Source organism: Dermacentor andersoni, chromosome 1 (genome assembly GCF_023375885.2).
Source record: "Dermacentor andersoni chromosome 1, qqDerAnde1_hic_scaffold, whole genome shotgun sequence".
Lineage (NCBI taxonomy): Eukaryota > Metazoa > Arthropoda > Arachnida > Ixodida > Ixodidae > Dermacentor > Dermacentor andersoni.
Genome location: NC_092814.1, coordinates 10,133,133 through 10,152,126, shown reverse-complemented (window position 1 = coordinate 10,152,126; position 18,994 = coordinate 10,133,133). Strand labels below are relative to the sequence as shown.

General features: G+C 45.5%; 1 protein-coding gene across 2 annotated transcripts in view; it reads left to right on the top strand.

The window, feature by feature from the left end:
* LOC126545730 (uncharacterized) overlaps positions 1–18,994 on the top strand; it is a 984,485-nt gene that overhangs the window by 230,851 nt on the left and 734,640 nt on the right. For both annotated transcript variants that reach the window (XM_055061186.2, XM_050193681.3), the window contains exon 3: positions 14,028–14,057. In XM_055061186.2, the coding sequence (XP_054917161.2) occupies positions 14,028–14,057 (30 nt within the window). The remainder of the gene's footprint in view (positions 1–14,027; positions 14,058–18,994) is intronic.

Sequence of the window (18,994 nt, the reverse complement as noted above, 5' to 3'; positions counted from 1 at the left end):
CACGATATGCCGCAGCTTCATGCATGTGCCCAGCAACGCATAAATCCTTGATCCTCACGTACTTCGCAGCATTTTCTTCTTCCGGCGTGCTAATCACCACAACATTCTGCTGATAATTGGGGCAGATCGTGTCCGCTTCTCGCTTTACCTCGTCTATGCAAGCAGCAGCCGCGATTGCATCAGCCACCGTGGCCGCACCAATTTTAGCAATATTCAGACCTCCCCTAATCCTGACGATAATCTTGATATCATTTTCCGGCAGCGGAGGCATTTTACCGCGAAGGATGATACCCTTCTTGACGCTAGCAGGCGAGTTTGGACTCATTTTGCCGTTCTTGGGTCCCGGCCCGCCGTTAGGGCTAACAGCGTTGCCGCCGTATGATGGCCTTGGCTTGGTCGTAGAATTCCTCTGGGTGTAAATTTTCCAGCCAGCATCCTCCGAAACGTCTTCCGGAGCAATATCTTTGCCTTCCACAGCGTATTCCATCATGACAAAAGCGTCAAGCGGCCGGGGAGCCGGCGCGGCCCACGAGCACGGCGGGCTCGGCGATAAGGGTTAACACCTCCGGCGGCGTAGTCTAGACGAGAAAGGCCGTAAAATCAAGTACAGTCCACTCACTGAAAAAGGTCCTATATCCCGGTATACCGTGTAACTTCGCGGATCCGCTGAGCAGAGAATTAGGCACCAAACAGAGAAAAATCCGGTCAAAACTGCCCATAAAGCGGGAGCCGACGCGGACACGTCTCACTACTAAGAGCCTAATTCCTCTGAGAGAGGGAGAGGCGAGAGAAAAGGAATTTTAGAGAGGGACAGGCGAGAGAAAAGGAATTTGTTACGCGTGCTTTTATTTGGTACACGAACACGAAGAACATTTTGTGGTGTGCTGATGAAATTCATTAGAATGTGCAAAAAAGGGGAAAACCTGGGGGCTAAAGAGCTTCCTCGTTGGTAGTGGGGTTATTCACGGTGCATTCTTGGCGTCACTCCCCGCATCAGTGGTGGTGTTGACCTATCTGACACGTTCCCAGTTAGGAGTTTCAAGGGGTCAAAGGGGAAGAGGCGCGAGAAAAGGAATTTTTTACGCGTGCTTTTACTTGGTAGACGAACACGAAGAATATATTGTGGTATGCTGATGAAATTCATTAGAATGTGACCAAAAGGGAGAAACCTGGGGGCTAAAGAGTTTACTCGTTGGTAGTGGGGTTATTCACGGTGCATTGCTGGCGTCAGTCCCCTCATCAATGGTAGTGTTTATGTATCTGACACGTTCCCTTGTAGGGATGTCAAGGGGTCAGAGGGGGAGAGGCGTGAGAAAAGGTATTTGTTACACGTGCTTTTACTTGGTAGACAGACACGAAGTCCATTTTGTGGTGTCCTGATGAAATTCATTAGAATGTGCAAAAAAATGGAGAAACCTGGGGGCTAGAGAGCTTACTCGTTGGTAGAGGGGTTATTCACGACGCATTCCTGGCCTCACTTCCCTCAGCAATGGTAGTGTTTAGATATCGGACACGTTCCCCAGTAGGGGTGTCAAGGGGTCAGAGGTGGGGAGGCGTGAGAGAAGGAATTTGTTACACGTGCTTTTGCTTGGTAGACGAACACGAAGTACATTTTGTGATGTCCTGATGAAACTCATTAGAATATGCAAAAAAATGAAAGAATCTGGGGGCTAAAGAGCTTAGTCGTTGGTAGTGGGGTTATTCACGGTGCATTTCTGGCGTAACTCCTCCCATCAATGGTGGTGTTTAGGTATCTAAAATGTTCCCCAATAGGGCTGTCAAGGGGTCCAAGGGGTGAGGCGTGAGAAAAGGAAATTGTTACGCGTGCTTTTACTTGGTAGACGAACACGAAGACCATTTTGTGGTGTGCTGATGAAATTCATGAGAATGTGCGAAAAAGGGAAAAACCTGAAGGCTAAAGAGCTTACTCGTTGGTAGTGGGGTTATTCACGGTGCATTCCTGGCGTCACTCTCGTCATCAATGGTGGTGTTTAGGTATCTGACACTTCCCGCAGTAGGGCTGTCGAGGGGTGAGAGAGGGAGAGGCGAGAGAAAAGGAATTTGTTACGCGTGCTTTTACTTGGTACACGAACACGAAGACCATATTGTGGTGTGCTGATGAAATTCATTAGAATGTGCAAAAAAGGGGAAAACCTGGGGGCTAAAGAGCTTACTCGTTGGTAGTGGGGTTATTCACGGTGCATCCTTGGCGTCACTCCCCTCATCAGTGGTGGTGTTGACCTATCCTACACGTTCCCCAGTAGGGGTGTCAAGGGGTCAGAGGGGAAGAGGCGCGAGAAAAGGAATTTTTTACGCGTGCTTTTACTTGGTAGACGAACACGAAGAATATATTGTGGTATGCTGATGAAATTCATTAGACTGTGCCCAAAAGGGAGAAACCTGGGGGCTAAAGAGCTTAATCGTTGGTAGTGGGGTTATTCACGGTGCATTCCTGGCGTCACTCCTCTCATCAATTGTAGTGTTTAGGTATCGGACACGTTCCTCAGCAGGGGTGTCAAGGGGTCAAAGGGGGAGAGGCGTAAGAAAACGAATTTGTTTCGCGTGCTTTTACTTGGGAGAGGAACACGAAGACTATTTTGTGGTGTGCTGATGAAATTCATTAGAATAGGCAAAAAAGGGAAAACATGTGGGCTAAAGAGCTTACACGTTGGTAGTGCGGTTATTCACAGTGCATTCCTGGCGTCACTCCCCTCTTCAATGGTAGTGTTTACGTATGTGACACGTTCCCCAGTAGGGCTGTCAAGGGGTCCCTAGGGGGAGAGGCGTGAGAAAAGGAAATTGTTACGCGTGCTTTTACTTGGTGGACGAACACGAAGACCATTTTGTGGTGTGCTGATGAAATTCATGAGAATGTGCGAAAAATGGAAAAACCTGAAGGCTAAAGAGCTTACTCGTTGGTAGTGGGGTTATTCACGGTGCATTCCTGGCGTCACTCCTCTCATCAATTGTAGTGTTTAGGTATCGGACACGTTCCTCAGCAGGGGTGTCAAGGGGTCAAAGGGGGAGAGGCGTAAGAAAACGAATTTGTTTCGCGTGCTTTTACTTGGGAGAGGAACACGAAGAGTATTTTGTGGTGTGCTGATGAAATTCATTAGAATAGGCAAAAAAGGGAAAACATGTGGGCTAAAGAGCTTACACGTTGGTAGTGCGGTTATTCACAGTGCATTCCTGGCGTCACTCCCCTCTTCAATGGTAGTGTTTACGTATGTGACACGTTCCCCAGTAGGGCTGTCAAGGGGTCCCTAGGGGGAGAGGCGTGAGAAAAGGAAATTGTTACGCGTGCTTTTACTTGGTGGACGAACACGAAGACCATTTTGTGGTGTGCTGATGAAATTCATGAGAATGTGCGAAAAATGGAAAAACCTGAAGGCTAAAGAGCTTACTCGTTGGTAGTGGGGTTATTCACGGTGCATTCCTGGCGTCACTCTCGTCATCAATGGTGGTGTTTAGGTATCTGACACTTTCCCCAGTAGAGCTGTCGAGGGGTGAGAGAGGGAGAGGCGGGAGAAAAGGAATTTTTTACGCGTGCTTTTACTTGGTAGACGAACACGAAGAATATATTGTGGTGTGCTGATGAAATTCATTAGAATGCGCCCAAAAGAGAGAAACCTGGGGGCTAAAGAGTTTACTCGTTGGTAGTGGGGTTATTCACGGTGCATTCCTGGCGTCACTCCTCTCATCAATGGTGGTGTTTAGGTATCTGACACGTTCCCAATTAGGGGTGTCAAGGGGTCAGAGGGGGAGAGGCGTGAGAAAAGGAATTTGTTAGACGTGCATTTACTTGGTAGAAGTACACGAAGACTATTTTGTGGTGTCCTGATGAAATTCATTAGAATGTGCAAAAAAATGGAAAAACCTGGGGGCTAAAGAGCTTACTCGTGGGTAGTGGGTTTATTCACGGTGCATTCCTGGCGTCACTCTTCTCATCAATTGTAGTGTTTAGGTATCGGACACTTCACTTCACTTCACTTCACTTTATTACCTTAAAGACCCCCGGGGTTCGGGGTGTTACATAAGGGGTGGGTTACATGTATAAATCATAATAAACAAAGAAAACACGTAATGAACATAAATTATTTGCTGTTAAATATAGTAGTTATACAATTCAGAAATTTGGACGTACAGGTGATTGCGGCGATGTCGTGTGGAAGGCCGTTCCAGTCCGGGGCTGAGCGTGGAAAGAATGAAGATGCGAAAGTAGCAGTGCGCGTACGAAGCCGTGCAACTTGAAGGGGATGACCAATGCGGGGGGAGATACGTGCCGGCGGATTGATGTAGGGCGGATGACGAAGTGAGCTGTAATAAAGTTTATGAAACAAGCACATACTAGTAATACGACGTCTACAAGCTAGAGATGTTAAACCTGCCTCTGCTTTTAATGATGATATACTAACGTTATATGAATAGCATGAATATATGAATCTTGTGGCTCGACTTTGTACTGATTCTAGGGAAATTGTTAGATAATATTGGTTAGGGCTCCAAATAGCAGAGGCGTATTCTAATTTAGGACGGACAAGTGATTTGTAAGCAAGTAGTTTTACGTTTTGTGGGGCATGTCGTAGATGCCGTTTTAAGAATCCAAGGGTTCTGTTAGCGGATGATATGATTTTTGTGACATGTGCGTTCCAGGTTAGATCATTGGACAATGTTACGCCGAGGTACTTATAAGTGTGAGTTAATTCTACCGTGGCGTGCGAGATTTTGTATGAGAAGAGGAGAGGATTACGTTTTCGGCTAAAAACACGAGTTTACATTTATTGGGGTTTAGTTCCATGAGCCACTGGTTACACCAGTCCTGTACGGTGTTTAAGTCATTCTGGAGGGCGAGCTGATCAGAGGTGTTATTGATTGCGCGATAGATGACACAGTCGTCGGCGAAAATACGGATGTTACAAGAGACATGCGTTGGTAGGTCATTAATGTATATTAAAAATAATAGCGGGCCAAGGACTGATCTTTGCGGGACACCTGATGTTACGGGAAGAGGACTAGAGGCTTGATTATAAACGTAAACATACTGGGTGCGGTTAGCAAGGAATTCACTTATCCACTGTAAAATCTTAGGATGAAGGTTTAACCATGAAAGTTTTAATAGCAAGCGTTCGTGGGGTACTTTGTCAAACGCTTTCGCGAAGTCCAGGAATATTGCATCAGTTTGAAGGTTACAGTCAAGGTTCATATGCAAGTCATGGATGAAAATAGCCAATTGTGTATCACAGGATAGGTTTTTACGGAAGCCATGTTGAGCAGGATGAAAAAAAATTAATAGAGTCAAGAAAATTCATTATGTGGGAATAAATGACATGTTCCATGATTTTGCACGGCACGCTTGTTAAAGAGTTGGGGCGGTAGTTAAGGGGTGATTCTTTGTTACCTGATTTGAAGACCGGAACAACCTTCCCCACCTTCCAATCGCTGGGAATGCTACCTGTGGAAAGTGATTGTGCAAAAAGTTTTGATAGATACGGTGCAAAAGCATGGCCAGTATTTTTGAGGAACTTGGGGGTGATTTCATCAGCGCCCGCTGAAGATGACATATTGATATTTTCTATAATACATATAATGCCGTGCGCAGAAAACGTGATTGAAGGCATAGGCAAACTTAGGTTGGTAGTTGCGGTAGAAAGTGGCATATCGGTTTCGTGTGTGAAGACGGATGAGAAAGCGGTGTTAAAAATATTTGCACAGTCAATGTCACTTGTCATCTCGCCAAGTGGGTTAGCTAGAGTGATGATCGGAGCCTGTTGAGGATTTAGTACTTTCCAGAACTTCCTCGGGTTATTTGTTAGGATCTTGGGGAGGTCAGCTTGGAAAAAATCGCGTTTGGCAATACGGATAGATTGCAGGTATGTTGATTCGGCTGTGTAATATTTCTCCCAGGCGCATGCGCTTGGGTTGCGTTTTGCTGCACGGAAAAGTCTCTTTTTTTTGTTCTCGAGTGTCTTCAAGAGCTTTGAAAACCATGGTTTGTTGTGACTTGCACGAAATGTGATGGTGCGAAAAAACGTCGCGGTGAGTTCGGCAATTTTAGTTTTGAAAGTGAGCCAATTATCCTCCAGGGATCGATCATCGAAACCCGTCTCAAAGTGTGGAAATGACGCCGTCAGGTGATTATTAATTTCTTCGTAATTCCCTCTGTCATAGAGGCGAATTGTTTTGTGGAAAGTTTGACGCGATTCAGGGGTGACTGTGAAAGTAGCGTGTAAAACTTTGTGGTCGCTGATTTCGCGGAGGTAAGTAAGCGATGATAAACTTTCTGGGTGATTAGTTACAATAAGGTCCAAGATGTTGGAGGATTCATGTGTGACTCGTGTGGGTTCAGTTACTAACTGGGTGAGATTGAAATTCAAACAAACGACAACGAAGTTAGTTATTTCGGTGTTGCCTGTTGGTGTTAGGTTCAGCCAGTCAATGGAGGGGTAATTAAAATCACCAAAAAGAATAATGCGCGCGTTGGGATATTTGCCAGTTATTTGATTCAGACTATCGTTTAACTGCGAAGAAAAGATTGGATTACTGGAGGGGGGTCTGCAGCAGAAGCCTAGTATGACGATTTGTGGTATAGAACGACAGATTACCCATAGTATTTCAAGCTCCGATTGGATGTTAATAACAGAACAAGGCAACAGCTGGTTAGTGGCAATAAGAACACCTCCTCCTCGTGAGCTCTTGCGGTCCTTGCGAAAAACGTTAAATTGCGGCAAATCAGCCAACACTTCCGGATCGGTGACGTCGTCTGTTAGCCACGTTTCTGTTAGTACGAGTATATTGCTGGCAGATGAAGAAACAAGATTACAGATGTGTTCACGCTTTGGACACGTTCCTCAGCAGGGGTGTCAAGGGGTCAAAGGGGGAGAGGCGTAAGAAAAGGAATTTGTTTCGCGTGCTTTTACTTGGGAGAGGAACACGAAGACTATCTTGTGGTGTGCTGATGAAATTCATTAGAATAGGCAAAAAAGGGAAAACATGGGGGCTAAAGAGCTTACACGTTGGTAGTGCGGTTATTCACGGTGCATTCCTGGCGTCACTCCCCTCATCAATGGTGGTGTTTAGGTATCTGGCACGTTCTCTAGTAGGGGTGTCAAGGGGTCAGAGGTTGAGAGGCGTGAGAAAAGGAATGTGTTACACGTTCTTTTACTTGGTAGATGAACAGGAAGACCATTTTTTGGTTTGCTGATGAAGTTCATTAGAATGTGCAAAAAAAAAAAAAGGAAAAGCCTGGGGGCTAAATAGCTTACTCCTTGGTAGTGAGGTTATTCACGGTGCATTCCTGGCGACACTCGCCTCATCAATGGTGGTGTTTTGGTATCTGACACGTTCCCCAGTAGGGCTGTCAAGGGGTCCCTAGGGGGAGAGGCGTGAGAAAAGGAATTTCTTACACGTGCTTTTACTTGGTAAATGCACACGAAGACCATTGTGTGGTGTGCTGATGAATTTGATTAAAATGTGCAAAAAAAGGAAAAAAAAAACCTGGCGGCTAAAGAGCTTACTCGTTTGTTGTGGAGTTATTCACGATGCATTCCTATTGTCACTCCCCTCATCAATGGTATTGTTTAGGTATCTGACACGTTTACCAGCAGGGGTGTCAAGGGGTCAGATGGGGAGAGGCGTGAGAAAATGAATTTCTTACGCGTGCTTTAATAGGTAGACAAACACGAAGACCATTTTGTGGTGTGCTGGTGAAATTCATTAGAATGTGCAAAAAAGGGAGAAACCTGGGGGTAAAGAGCTTACTCGTTGGTAGTTGGGATATTCACTGTGCATTGCTGGCGTCACTCCCCTCATCAATGGTAGTGTTTAGGTAACTGACACGTACCCTAGTAGGGGTGTCAAGTGGTCAGAGGTTGAGAGGCCCTAGAAAAGAGATTTGTTACACGTGCTTTTACTTGGTAGATGAACACGAAGACCATTTTGTGGTGTGATTGATTGAAAACATCTTTATTTTCAGGATATTCGTAGAACTCGTGGGTGGGCCGCCTATTCCGGTAGCCCACTGGTTATTGCTGCTGCGCTGGCCCTCCCAACCAGCCAGTGCTGACGGTCAGGATCATCGCTGAGCAGAATAGCCTCCCACTGCTCTTTTGAGGGATTTGGAATGGGGTCAACTATGGGATTAAATTGGCAAGCCCACACCATGTGGTAGAGGTTAGCTAACTCTCCACAGTGTGGGCATTGCGGGGAGTATAGTGTATGGTACCACTGGTCTAACTTAGCTGGCGTTGGGTATGTATTAGTTTGTAGTCTCCTAAGAGTGTTCTCTTCCAACTTATTGAGGGATTTATGTGGTGTTGGGTGCTCCTTCCTGGCTGTTCTGTATGGTGCGAGGTTGTCAGCATACACTGCTAAAGCAGTTAGGTCCCAGCATTCTTCACGGTCATCAGGGGAGACGCCCGGTATAGAAGAGCTCGGGCATGCCTGTGAGCGGCTTCGTTTCCTCCTGGTAGTTCCAAGTGACCGGGAAACCAGATGACTGAGGCTTGGCTGGGTGGATGCTTAGTCAGCAATGACAACCCTGACCGGTGAATTAGTCCATTATTGAAGTTGCGACAGGCGTTCTGGGAGTCAGTGAGCACATCGGCGTTGGGGTTAGATGCTATAGCTAATGCAATAGCTGCTTCCTCTGCGTGAGTGGGGTTGGATGTTTTCATCGAGGCGCAGTTCACCATCAATCCTGAAGGCGTTGAGACCACAATAGTCACCACTCCATTCTTTGGCCCTGCGGCGTCCACATAGAGGGTGTTAGGTTGCTCGTCCCATTTCTTCTGCAGGGCTTCCCCTCTTGCTTTTCTCCTTTCGATGTTATATGCGGGATGCATATTCCGCGGAATGGGGTACACGTTGATGCGTCTCCTCACATCACGTGGTACTTCTTCCCTTTGGTCTATCGTATAGGGCAGATTAATATGGATCTTTTCGAGCAGATCTCTACCTGGTTTTGTGAGTGCGAGCCTATTGAGTTGTGAGAGGTATTGTGCTTCCCACATCTCTTTGAGGGTATTATGTACTCCTAGAGCCATGAGCTTTGCCGTTGGCGTGGAGTTTGGTAGGCCCAGTGCCGTCTTGTAGGCCTTCCGGATCAGTGTCTCCAACTTTTCAATTTCCGGCTTGGAGAGGTTAAGGAATGCCGTCCCGTACATTATCCGAGAAATCACGAAAGCCTGCACTAAGCGGATGACGACCCTTTCCTTCATGCCATGGTGCTTATTTCTGATACGATGTATCATCCGGAGGATTCGCTCGGTGGATGTTGTAAGCTTCTTCGTAGTGATGGTATTCTGTCGCCCCTGCGGGATATAGAGCCCTAGGATCTTGATCTCCGTGGGTTTCGGTACTGAGTGGTTGTCTATATACACCGTTATGTTCTGTGCCAGGGGTGTCCTCGGGTTCTTCAGGATGAGCAACTCGGACTTTTCCGGCGCACACTGGAGGCCTCTTTCCCTGGCGTACTGGTCCACCGTGTCCGCTGCTGCTTGAAGACGCTCCTCGATCTCGGCGTCACTCCCCGAGTTGCACCAGACAGTGATATCATCCGCATACAATGTGTGTTTGATACCCGGGATTTCGGAGAGAAGGCCTGGGAGATCTTTCATAGCCAAATTGAACAAAAGGGGTGACAGTACCGCCCCTTGCGGAGTTCCTCTCGGGCCTAGAGTGATGGGATCTGATTTTATTCCACCGAAGTTTATAGTGGCTTGCCTTGCTGATAAGAAGTTTTTGACATAGTTGTAGGTTCTGGCGCCACAGTTGGTGTCGGCGAGGCTTTGAAGAATATTTTTATGCAGAACGTTGTCAAACGCTCCTTTCAAATCAAGTGCCAGGATGGCCCTTGTCTGTGACTTAGGGGGTGTCTCAAGGAGATCCTTGTACAGGTACAAGAGGGCGTCCTGGGTCGATAGGTGAGGGCGAAATCCGAATTGAGTGTTAGGTAGGAGGTTGTTCTCTTCTAAGTATCTACTGAGTCTCCTGTTGATGACCCTCTCTATGAGCTTGCCCAAACACGAGGTCAGCGATATCGGTCTAAGATTATCCAGTTTAAGGGGTTTGTTCGGCTGGTATGTGGCGTGCTGATGAAATTCATTAGAATGTGCAAAAAATGGAAGAACCTGGGGGTTAAAGAGCGTACTTGTTGGTAGCGGGGTTATTCACGATGCATACCTGGCGTCACTGCCCTCATCAATGGTGGTGTTTAGGTATCTGACACGTTCCCCAGTAGGGCTGTCAAGGGGTCCCTAGGGGGAGAGGCGTGAGAAAAGGAATTTCTTACACGTGCTTTTACTTGGTAAATGCACACGAAGACCATTTTGTGGTGTGCTGATGAATTTGATTAAAATGTGCAAAAAAAGGAAAAAAAACCTGGCGGCTAAAGAGCTTACTCGTTTGTAGTGGAGTTATTCACGATGCATTCCTATTGTCACTCCCCTCATCAATGGTATTGTTTAGGTATCTGACACGTTTACCAGCAGGGGTGTCAAGGGGTCAGATGGGGAGAGGCGTGAGAAAATGAATGTCTTACGCGTGCTTTAATAGGTAGACAAACACGAAGACCATTTTGTGGTGTGCTGATGAAATTCATTAGAATGTGCAAAAAAGGGAGAAACCTGGGGGCTAAAGAGCTTACTCGTTGGTAGTTGGGATATTCACGGTGCATTGCTGGCGTCACTCCCCTCATCAATGGTAGTGTTTAGGTATCTGACACGTTTACCAGCAGGGGTGTCAAGGGGTCAGATGGGGAGAGGCGTGAGAAAATGAATGTCTTACGCGTGCTTTAATAGGTAGACAAACACGAAGACCATATTGTGGTGTGCTGATGAAATTCATCAGAATGTGCAAAAAAGGGAGAAACCTGGGGGCTAAAGAGCTTACTCGTTGGTAGTTGGGATATTCATGGTGCATTGCTGGCGTCACTCCCCTCATCAATGGTAGTGTTTAGGTAACTGACACGTACCCTAGTAGGGGTGTCAAGGGGTCAGAGGTTGAGAGACGCTAGAAAAGAAATTTGTTACACGTGCTTTTACTTGGTAGATGAACACGAAGACCATTTTGTGGTGTGCTGATGAAATTCATTAGAATGTGCAAAAATGGAAGAACCTGGGGGTTAAAGAGCGTACTTGTTGGTAGCGGGGTTATTCACGATGCATACCTGGCGTCACTGCCCTCATCAATGGTAGTGTTTAGGTATCTGACACGTACCCTAGTAGGGGTGTCAAGGGGTCAGAGGTTGAGAGGCGCTAGAAAAGGAATTTTTTACGCGTGCTTTTACTTGGTAGACGAACACGAAGACCATTTTGTAGTGTGCTGATGAAGTTCATTAGAATGTGCAAAAAATGGAAAAACCTGGGGGTAAAGAGCTTACTAATTGGTAGTGGGTTTATTGACGGTGCATTCCTGGCGTCACTCCTCTCATCAATTGTAGTGTTTAGGTATCGGACACGTTCCTCAGCAGGGGTGTCAAGGGGTCAAAGGGGGAGAGGCGTGAGAAAAGAAATTTGTTACACGTGCTTTTACTTGGTAGACGAACACAAAGACCATTTTGTTGTGTGCTGATGAAATTCATTAGAAAGTGCAAAAAAGGAAAGAGCTGGGTGCTAAAGAGCTTACTCGTTGGTAGTGGGTTTATTCACGGTGTATTCCTGGCGTCACTCCCCTCATCAATGGTAGTGTTTAGGTATGTGACACGTTCCCCAAGAGGGATGCCAAGTAGTCAGGGGTTGAGAGGCGTAAGAAAAGGTATTTGTTATGCGTGCTTTTACTTGGTAGACGAACACGAAGACCATTTTGTGGTGTGCTGATGAAATTTATTAGAATGTGCAAAAAAAGGAAAAAACCTGGTGGCTAAAGAGCTTACTCGTTGGTAGTGGGGTTATTCACGGTGCATTCCTGGCGTCATTCCCCGCATCAATGGTTTTTTTTAGCTATCTGACAGGTTCCCCAGTAGAGGTCTCAAGGGGTCAGACGGGGAGAGGCGTGAGAAAAGGAATTTGTTACGCGTGCTTTTACTTGGGATAGGAACACGAAGACCATTTTGGAGTGTGCGGATGAAATTCATTAGAATGTTCAAAAAAGGGAAAAACCTGAAGGCTAAAGGGTTTATTGATTGGAAGCAGGGTTATTCACGGTGCCTTCATGGTGTCACTCCTTTCATTAACAGTAGTGTTCATTTATCTTACATATACCTCACGACGGGTGTCAAGGTGTCAGGGAGCGAGAGGTTAAGAAAATTTATTTGTTGCGCGTGCTTTTACATGGTAGATGAACACGGAAGTAGTATTGTGAAGCGCTGATCAAATCGAGCAGAATATGCAAAAAAATTGAAAAAAAAAAACCTGAGGGCTAAAGAGCTTACTCGTTGGTAGCGGGATTATTCAGGGTGCATTCCTAGCGTCACTCCCCTCATCAATGGTAGTGTTCAGGGATCAGACACCTTTCACGAGATGGATGTCAAATTGTCAGGGGGTGGGAGGCGCAAGAAATGGAATTCATTACGCGTGGTTTTACATGGTAGACGAACATGGAAACCTTTATGTGGTATGCTGATCAATTTTAATAGAATGTGCAAAATAAGAACAAAACTTTAGGGCTCATGAGCTTACTCGTTGGTAGCGGGGTTATTCTCGGTGCATTCCTGGCGTCACCCTCCTAACCAACGGTAGTGTTCACGTATCAGTCAAGTTCCCCAAGATGGGTGTCAAGGGGCCAGGGGGTGAGAGGCGCAAGAAAATAAATTCGTTACGCGTGGTTTGACATGGTCGACGAACACGCCAGCCATATTGTGGTGCGTTGATCAAATTGAGAATGGACAAAAAGAAATTCTGAGTGCTAAAGATCTTACTCATTATTAGCGGGTTTATTCAGCGCACATTACTCGGGTCACTCCCCTCATGAACGGTAGTGTTCAGGTATTTGAAACCTTGCGCAGGAGGGGTGTCAAGGGGGTGAGAGACTTAAGAAAAGGTACTGCGAGCGAACAGAAGCAAGGCTGTTATTCACTCTTTTAGCGACTACGCGTGTTCTACCTATTCTCTGTCACCTCTCCCTACCTCCTATGTACCATTCTATCTACCTTTCTTCTGCAGTGTTGCACGTTATTACAAAGGTAAGCGCTGACGTTTCTGCAATGCTTTTGTGGGGTCTCATCTATAATTGCAGCCGCGAAGAGCGAATTGTAACCACGCCGAGGGTAATCCAGAGGTAACTGTAGTTACGCGAAGTGGAAACATCCAAACGAGTTTTTCCCGTCGTCTTTACTCTCTGCCGCACTCCTCCCAAGTATATATATATATATATATATACACTGTGAACCACCTGCCGATGCCGTGTGCGTGACAGCTACAGGAGCTGCAGCGGAAAAGTCTAGGGAAGAGGGAAATAAACCTTCGCTTTAAACAATTTAGCAGCGCAGGACATGTATTGCGTAGAACAGATAACCAGTGGACCATTAGAGGGACCAAATGGGCTCTAAGAGAAGGGTAGCCTAGTCAAGGACGGCAGAAAATTGGTTGGGCCGAAAAAACCGAGAAATTTGAGGGCGCAAATTGGGATCAGCTAGCGCAAGACATGGTTAACTAGAGATCGCTGCGCGAGAGAGAGATGGACAAAGACATATACATAAAGGTATGCTGCTGCTGATATAGATACAAACCCGTTTGTGTGTGTTTATGATTTTAAGCAATCGAGCTACAAAAAAACAACAAGCAGGTAAACAGGAGTGGACACCCGCTCGAAAAGCATTCGATCTGGCGTATGGAGCGGGGTCTCGCCTGAGGGAGAATAGGAGCGACTTCTTGCTTGCACACATGCGATGTAGCCCATTGATAATATGAGCGCCTTTGGAAACCCTTAGCCAATTATGTTTCGCCAAACATTCAATCACACGGTGTCTCACCCCCCACCCCCACCAAAAAAAGAAATAGAAAACATTTTCTGATTACTGCGTTCTTTGAAGTGTCTTGAAACATCTTGAATGCGTCCCGAATGTCGTCTGACGTGATGACTCTATCTTGCAGTTCGATTCCTGGAGGGCCAACGGACCACAGGTACGCCTGCCACCGCTAGACAGAGCACAATGGTATGCCTTCTAGTGCTGCGCAAGAGGAAGAAAATGATTTCAGTTTAGTGAGACATATTTAAAGCCTGCCCACGAGGCTTGACAAAAAAGACCTGCGGTGCATGCATTGCGATAAAGCTTCCGGGCAATTCATTGCCAGTCAGATTTCAAGCAACACAGAATTATAAGAAACACTCGTACATCATGAAAAGAAGAAGGCTGTGTCAAAAATAATTAGAAGACTAGGGAAGATATATATAGCACACATTCAATTGGACCACATAGGGGAAATAATATAGAGGTTTTATTTCAGATGATAAGTATACATTTACAGGAAAAAGTTGGAGTTTCGCCCGAAAGGCGATAGCACATTAGTGGACAGCTATATGAAGTACGGATAGTTGTTTTATCGGCCTATAAACTTCTAATCATAGGCATACCAACTAAGTTAACAAGGATAGTGAACCCGCAAAAATGAACACTTGTCACTCGATGAACGGGAACACTCGCTGTCAAAACGCTGCAGTGAAAAAGAGCGGCAGCAGCAGCGAGCGAATGGATCTTCGTGCTGCCTCTCGTGTCAGTGAAAGCGAACTAAGCCGCGAAACAGGTCACGGCGGACTCTGTCCCCGTCTCAGATGGCGTTCAAGATACCGCGGCCGTCCAGGCTTCCACCCTGCAGCGTGACGGAAGACGGCGCGCTTGCTCCCCGCTTTGCTACCTCGCGGTCGTAAGATTGATCCGTGAACGCCGACTCGCGCACGCAGCACGCGGGTCGCGGCGGCGATATTGTCGCCCTTGGACGGAACGGCCACGCCGATGGCAGAAGTGCGTCTGCAGTGTCAATATCATTTCCGTGGCAATAAAAAGCTTTCACACGGACGCAGGAATACATGGATTAGAGTAATAATCAAGGAAATGACACAGAGAACGTGATTACATGGGAGCGTAGACACATTATTATGTGCATCCTCAAAATAGAACTAAAGAACCACGGTTTGATCAACCTCGATTGAAAAGTTTCTCTAAGATTTCTAAAGCAGGAAAAAAGTTTTCTACATGTTAAACTCACGTGTAACAAACGGCGATATTCACCATACCAAGTTACTATCTGGCTATCAATTGAGTTCCACATTTTTGGGCGTCCGTAAAGAGAACAACAGATTGACGCGTAGGTCATGCTACATATCACGACTAAGGCATGTGTTACTAAATGTATAGGCTTCCTTACCTGTATTGCAAATGACGGCCTTTAAACGAATTTTGTAACACTCTTGAAAGTGGCAACGTATATAAAGGCATAAATTGATTGCTCTCAAGACTGGATAGTTTCTAGAGAATATATAAGATTCTATTGCATCGCAGTTAGACGGTTGCAATTAGCGTTGTTAGATATTGCCCATACTAGGCTGCTGTATGCTAGATGAGGATGGGGAAATGAAATATGCAGTAATTTTTTAACAGCGTATTGAAGGTCCTTAATTTATTTTATTCTTTATTTGTACATACTGCAGCCCTACAGGGCATTGCAGGAGTGCGTGTGGAAAGCAGAACAATGACAAATAATAGAGGCAATATTAAGAGCACAGGTTAAATAAAAATACTTACCAAAGAAAATGAGACATCCACCGAATCGTAGCAATTGCTGCAAAAGAAACCATTACGGGTTCCTCGAAAGAAAGAATTCCCAGTTGAAGAAAAATTCGTCCTCGTCCGGGACCACCGCCTTTCCAGGGTAGCCGCTCTACCATCTGAGATAACCAGGCGGCTAGCAGATGGCAGGATCAAGTCGAATTTACCAACAACTCGAAACAAAAGCAGAGGCTTGCGTACTACTTCTGTACACACGCGCAAGGTGGAATCAATTAACAATAACAAATTGACACATCCACCGAATCGTAGTAATTCCTACGATGGAAACCCATACGGGTTGCTCTAAAGAAATGTTTCGCATTTGAAGAAAAATTCGTCCTCGTCCGGGACCTCCGCCTTTCCGGGGCAGCCGCTCTACCATCTGAGCTAACCAGACGGTTACCAGATGACAGGATGAAATCGAACTTACCAACAACTCGAAACAAAGGCAGGCGTTTGACGTAATACTTCTGCGGACACGCGCAAGGTGGAGAGAAGTAATTAACAAAGGGAAAATGAGACATCTCCCGAATTGGAGCAATTGCTACAAAGAATACCCATACGGGTTCCTCGAAAGAAAGGCCCCGCAGTTGAAGACAAATTCGTCCTGGTCCGGGACCCAAGCCCGGGGCCACCGCCTTTCCGGGGCAGCCGCTCTACCACCTGAGCTAACCAGGCGGCTAGCAGATGGCAGGGTGAAGTCGAACTTACCAACAACTCGAAACAAAGGCAGGGGTTTGACGCAATACTTCTGCGGACACCCGCAAGGTGGAGACAAGTGATTAACAAAGGGAAAGTGAGACATCCACTGAATTGTAGCAATTGCTACAAAGGAACCCCATACGGGTTCCTCGAAAGAAAGGCCTCGCAGTTGAAGAAAAATTCGTCCTGGTCCGGGACCTGAACCCGGGGCCATCGCTTTTCCGGGGCAGTCGCTCTACCACCTGAGCTAACCAGGCGGCTAGCAGACGGCAGGGTGAAATCGAACTTACCAATAACTCGAAACAAAGGCAGGGGTTCGACGTAATACTTCTGCAGACACCCGCAAGGTGGAGAGAATAACAATAGGAAAATGACAGATCCACCGAATCGTAGAAATTGCTACGAAGGAAACGCATACGGGTTCCTCGAATGAAATGTTTCGCAGTTGAAGAAAAATTCACCTTGGTCCGGGACCTCCGCCTTTCCGGGGCAGCCCCTCTACCATCTGAGCTAACCAGGCGGCTAGCAGATACCAGGGCGGTGTCGAACTTCTCAACAACTCGAAGGAAAGGCTGGAGTTTGACGTAATACTTCTGCAGACAACCGCAAGGTATAGAGAAGTAATTAACAAAGGGAGAATTAAACATCCACCCAATCGTTCGAATTGCTACAAAGAAAACCCATCGGATTCCTCGAAAGAAAGGCCTCACTGTTGAAGGAAAATTCGTTTTAGTCCAGGACCCGAACCTGGGACCACCGCTTTTCCAAGGCAGCCTCTCTACAACGTGAGCCAACCAGGTGGTTAGCAGATGGCAGGGCGAAGTCGAACTGATGATTAACTCGAAGGAAAGGTAGGAGTTTGACGTAATACTTCTGCAAACACCCGCAAGATGGAGAGCAGTAATTAATAGATGGAAAATGAGACATCCACGGAATCGTAGCAACTGCTACAAAGGAAACCCATGTGGGTTCCTCGAAAGAAAGGCCTCGCAGTTGAAGAAAAATTCGTACCAACACATACTATGTGTAAAAACAAGACTAAGGTATTTATATTCACTAACGCTCTGATTGGGAGTATTATTAATTTTGTATGAAAAAACAGATGGCGGCGTTTAATTAGTGAAAGTCATAAGGGAGGTTTTACGGATGTCATTTGCAGGTAGCGCACCAAGAGCTAAAATTTGAAAGTGTTGTTTGAAGGTGTAAATGGTCGCAAAGCAGGAAACTTTATGATATATTACGCAATCATCAGCATACAAACCTAAATTTAGCGTATGTGATGAGACAAATCATTTATAAAGATCGAGAAAAGGAGCGGACCCAAGACGGAACCTTGTCGCACTTCTGATAGCAGTGCTGCCACCATGGCATTCGCTCTGTTAAAGGACACAAATTGGGATCGATGGGAAACAAAACTAGAAATTCATCTCAGAAGGTGGGGATTGTTAAAGATGGCGTCAAGTTTATACACCAATTTCGAATGAATGACTGTATGGAATACCTTTCAGAAGTCAATTATGATTGTGTCAACTTACGCACACTCATCGAGGTTAATACAAATGCCATGCGTAAATTCACTTAGCTGTGTTTCAGTTTAGTTTATTCCTTCAATAAGGAGGAGACACACATGTTTACACAAATATACAGAAGGAGGTCCCAGAGCATGTGGCTGAAAGGGGACCTCCTGTCAGAAAATATATACATTAGAGGAAATACAAAGCATAAAACAGCAATACAGTAGTCACTATGAGGAAGACTATACGGGAAAATTAGGTACAAATTGTAGTACTGTAAAGTAATATACAGTCGATAGCTAGTCGTACAATTAAAACAGTAGTTTAAGGTATTCGCAACAGAACAAACCAAACTACTTATAAAGGCTATAATTGAGAAAAAAACTAAAGAGAAAAGGAAAAACGGAAAGGAAATGAGCAGTAGTGAAGTGAATAGCTTAGACATGTGGATTATTTTGACTGTCTAGTGGAAGAGTGAATAATGTTTTCTTGAAGAAACCTAAAGGCGAAGAGCGCTTGACATCTAGTGGGAGGCTGTTCCAAGTGGATAATGCTGCGAAATATCCAGATTGTTTTCCTTAATTAGTATGTGTTAGTGGCATTAAGAAATTGTTGTTAGTTGCAAACCTTGTGCGGTTCAAGTTAACTAAAGTAGCCGCAGAAAATATATTTACTGGAGGAGGATTACGTAATACCTTAAATAACATTACGGCTAACTTATCTTTAACAAGTTTTTTTACTGAAAGTATTCTGTGGTTGAGAAGCATATCAGAAGCACTGCAGTAGAATGGGCTGAACGACAATATCCGGATAGCTTGATTCTGCAAATGCTGTAGTGGTGCTGTATCAGTTGGATATGTGTTACCCCATGCTGTCAGGCAATAATTGAGATGGCTGTGAATCAAAGAATAATACAAGGTCAGCAATGTTAGTCTGCTAAAATAATATCTAGATTTACGTAAAATTCTAATACCGGGAGAAATTTTACGCTTCAAATAGGCGATATGCTTCGTGATTTTTAAGTTTGAGTCAAGAATTATTCCAGGAAATGAGCATTCATTAACTGCACTTATGTTAA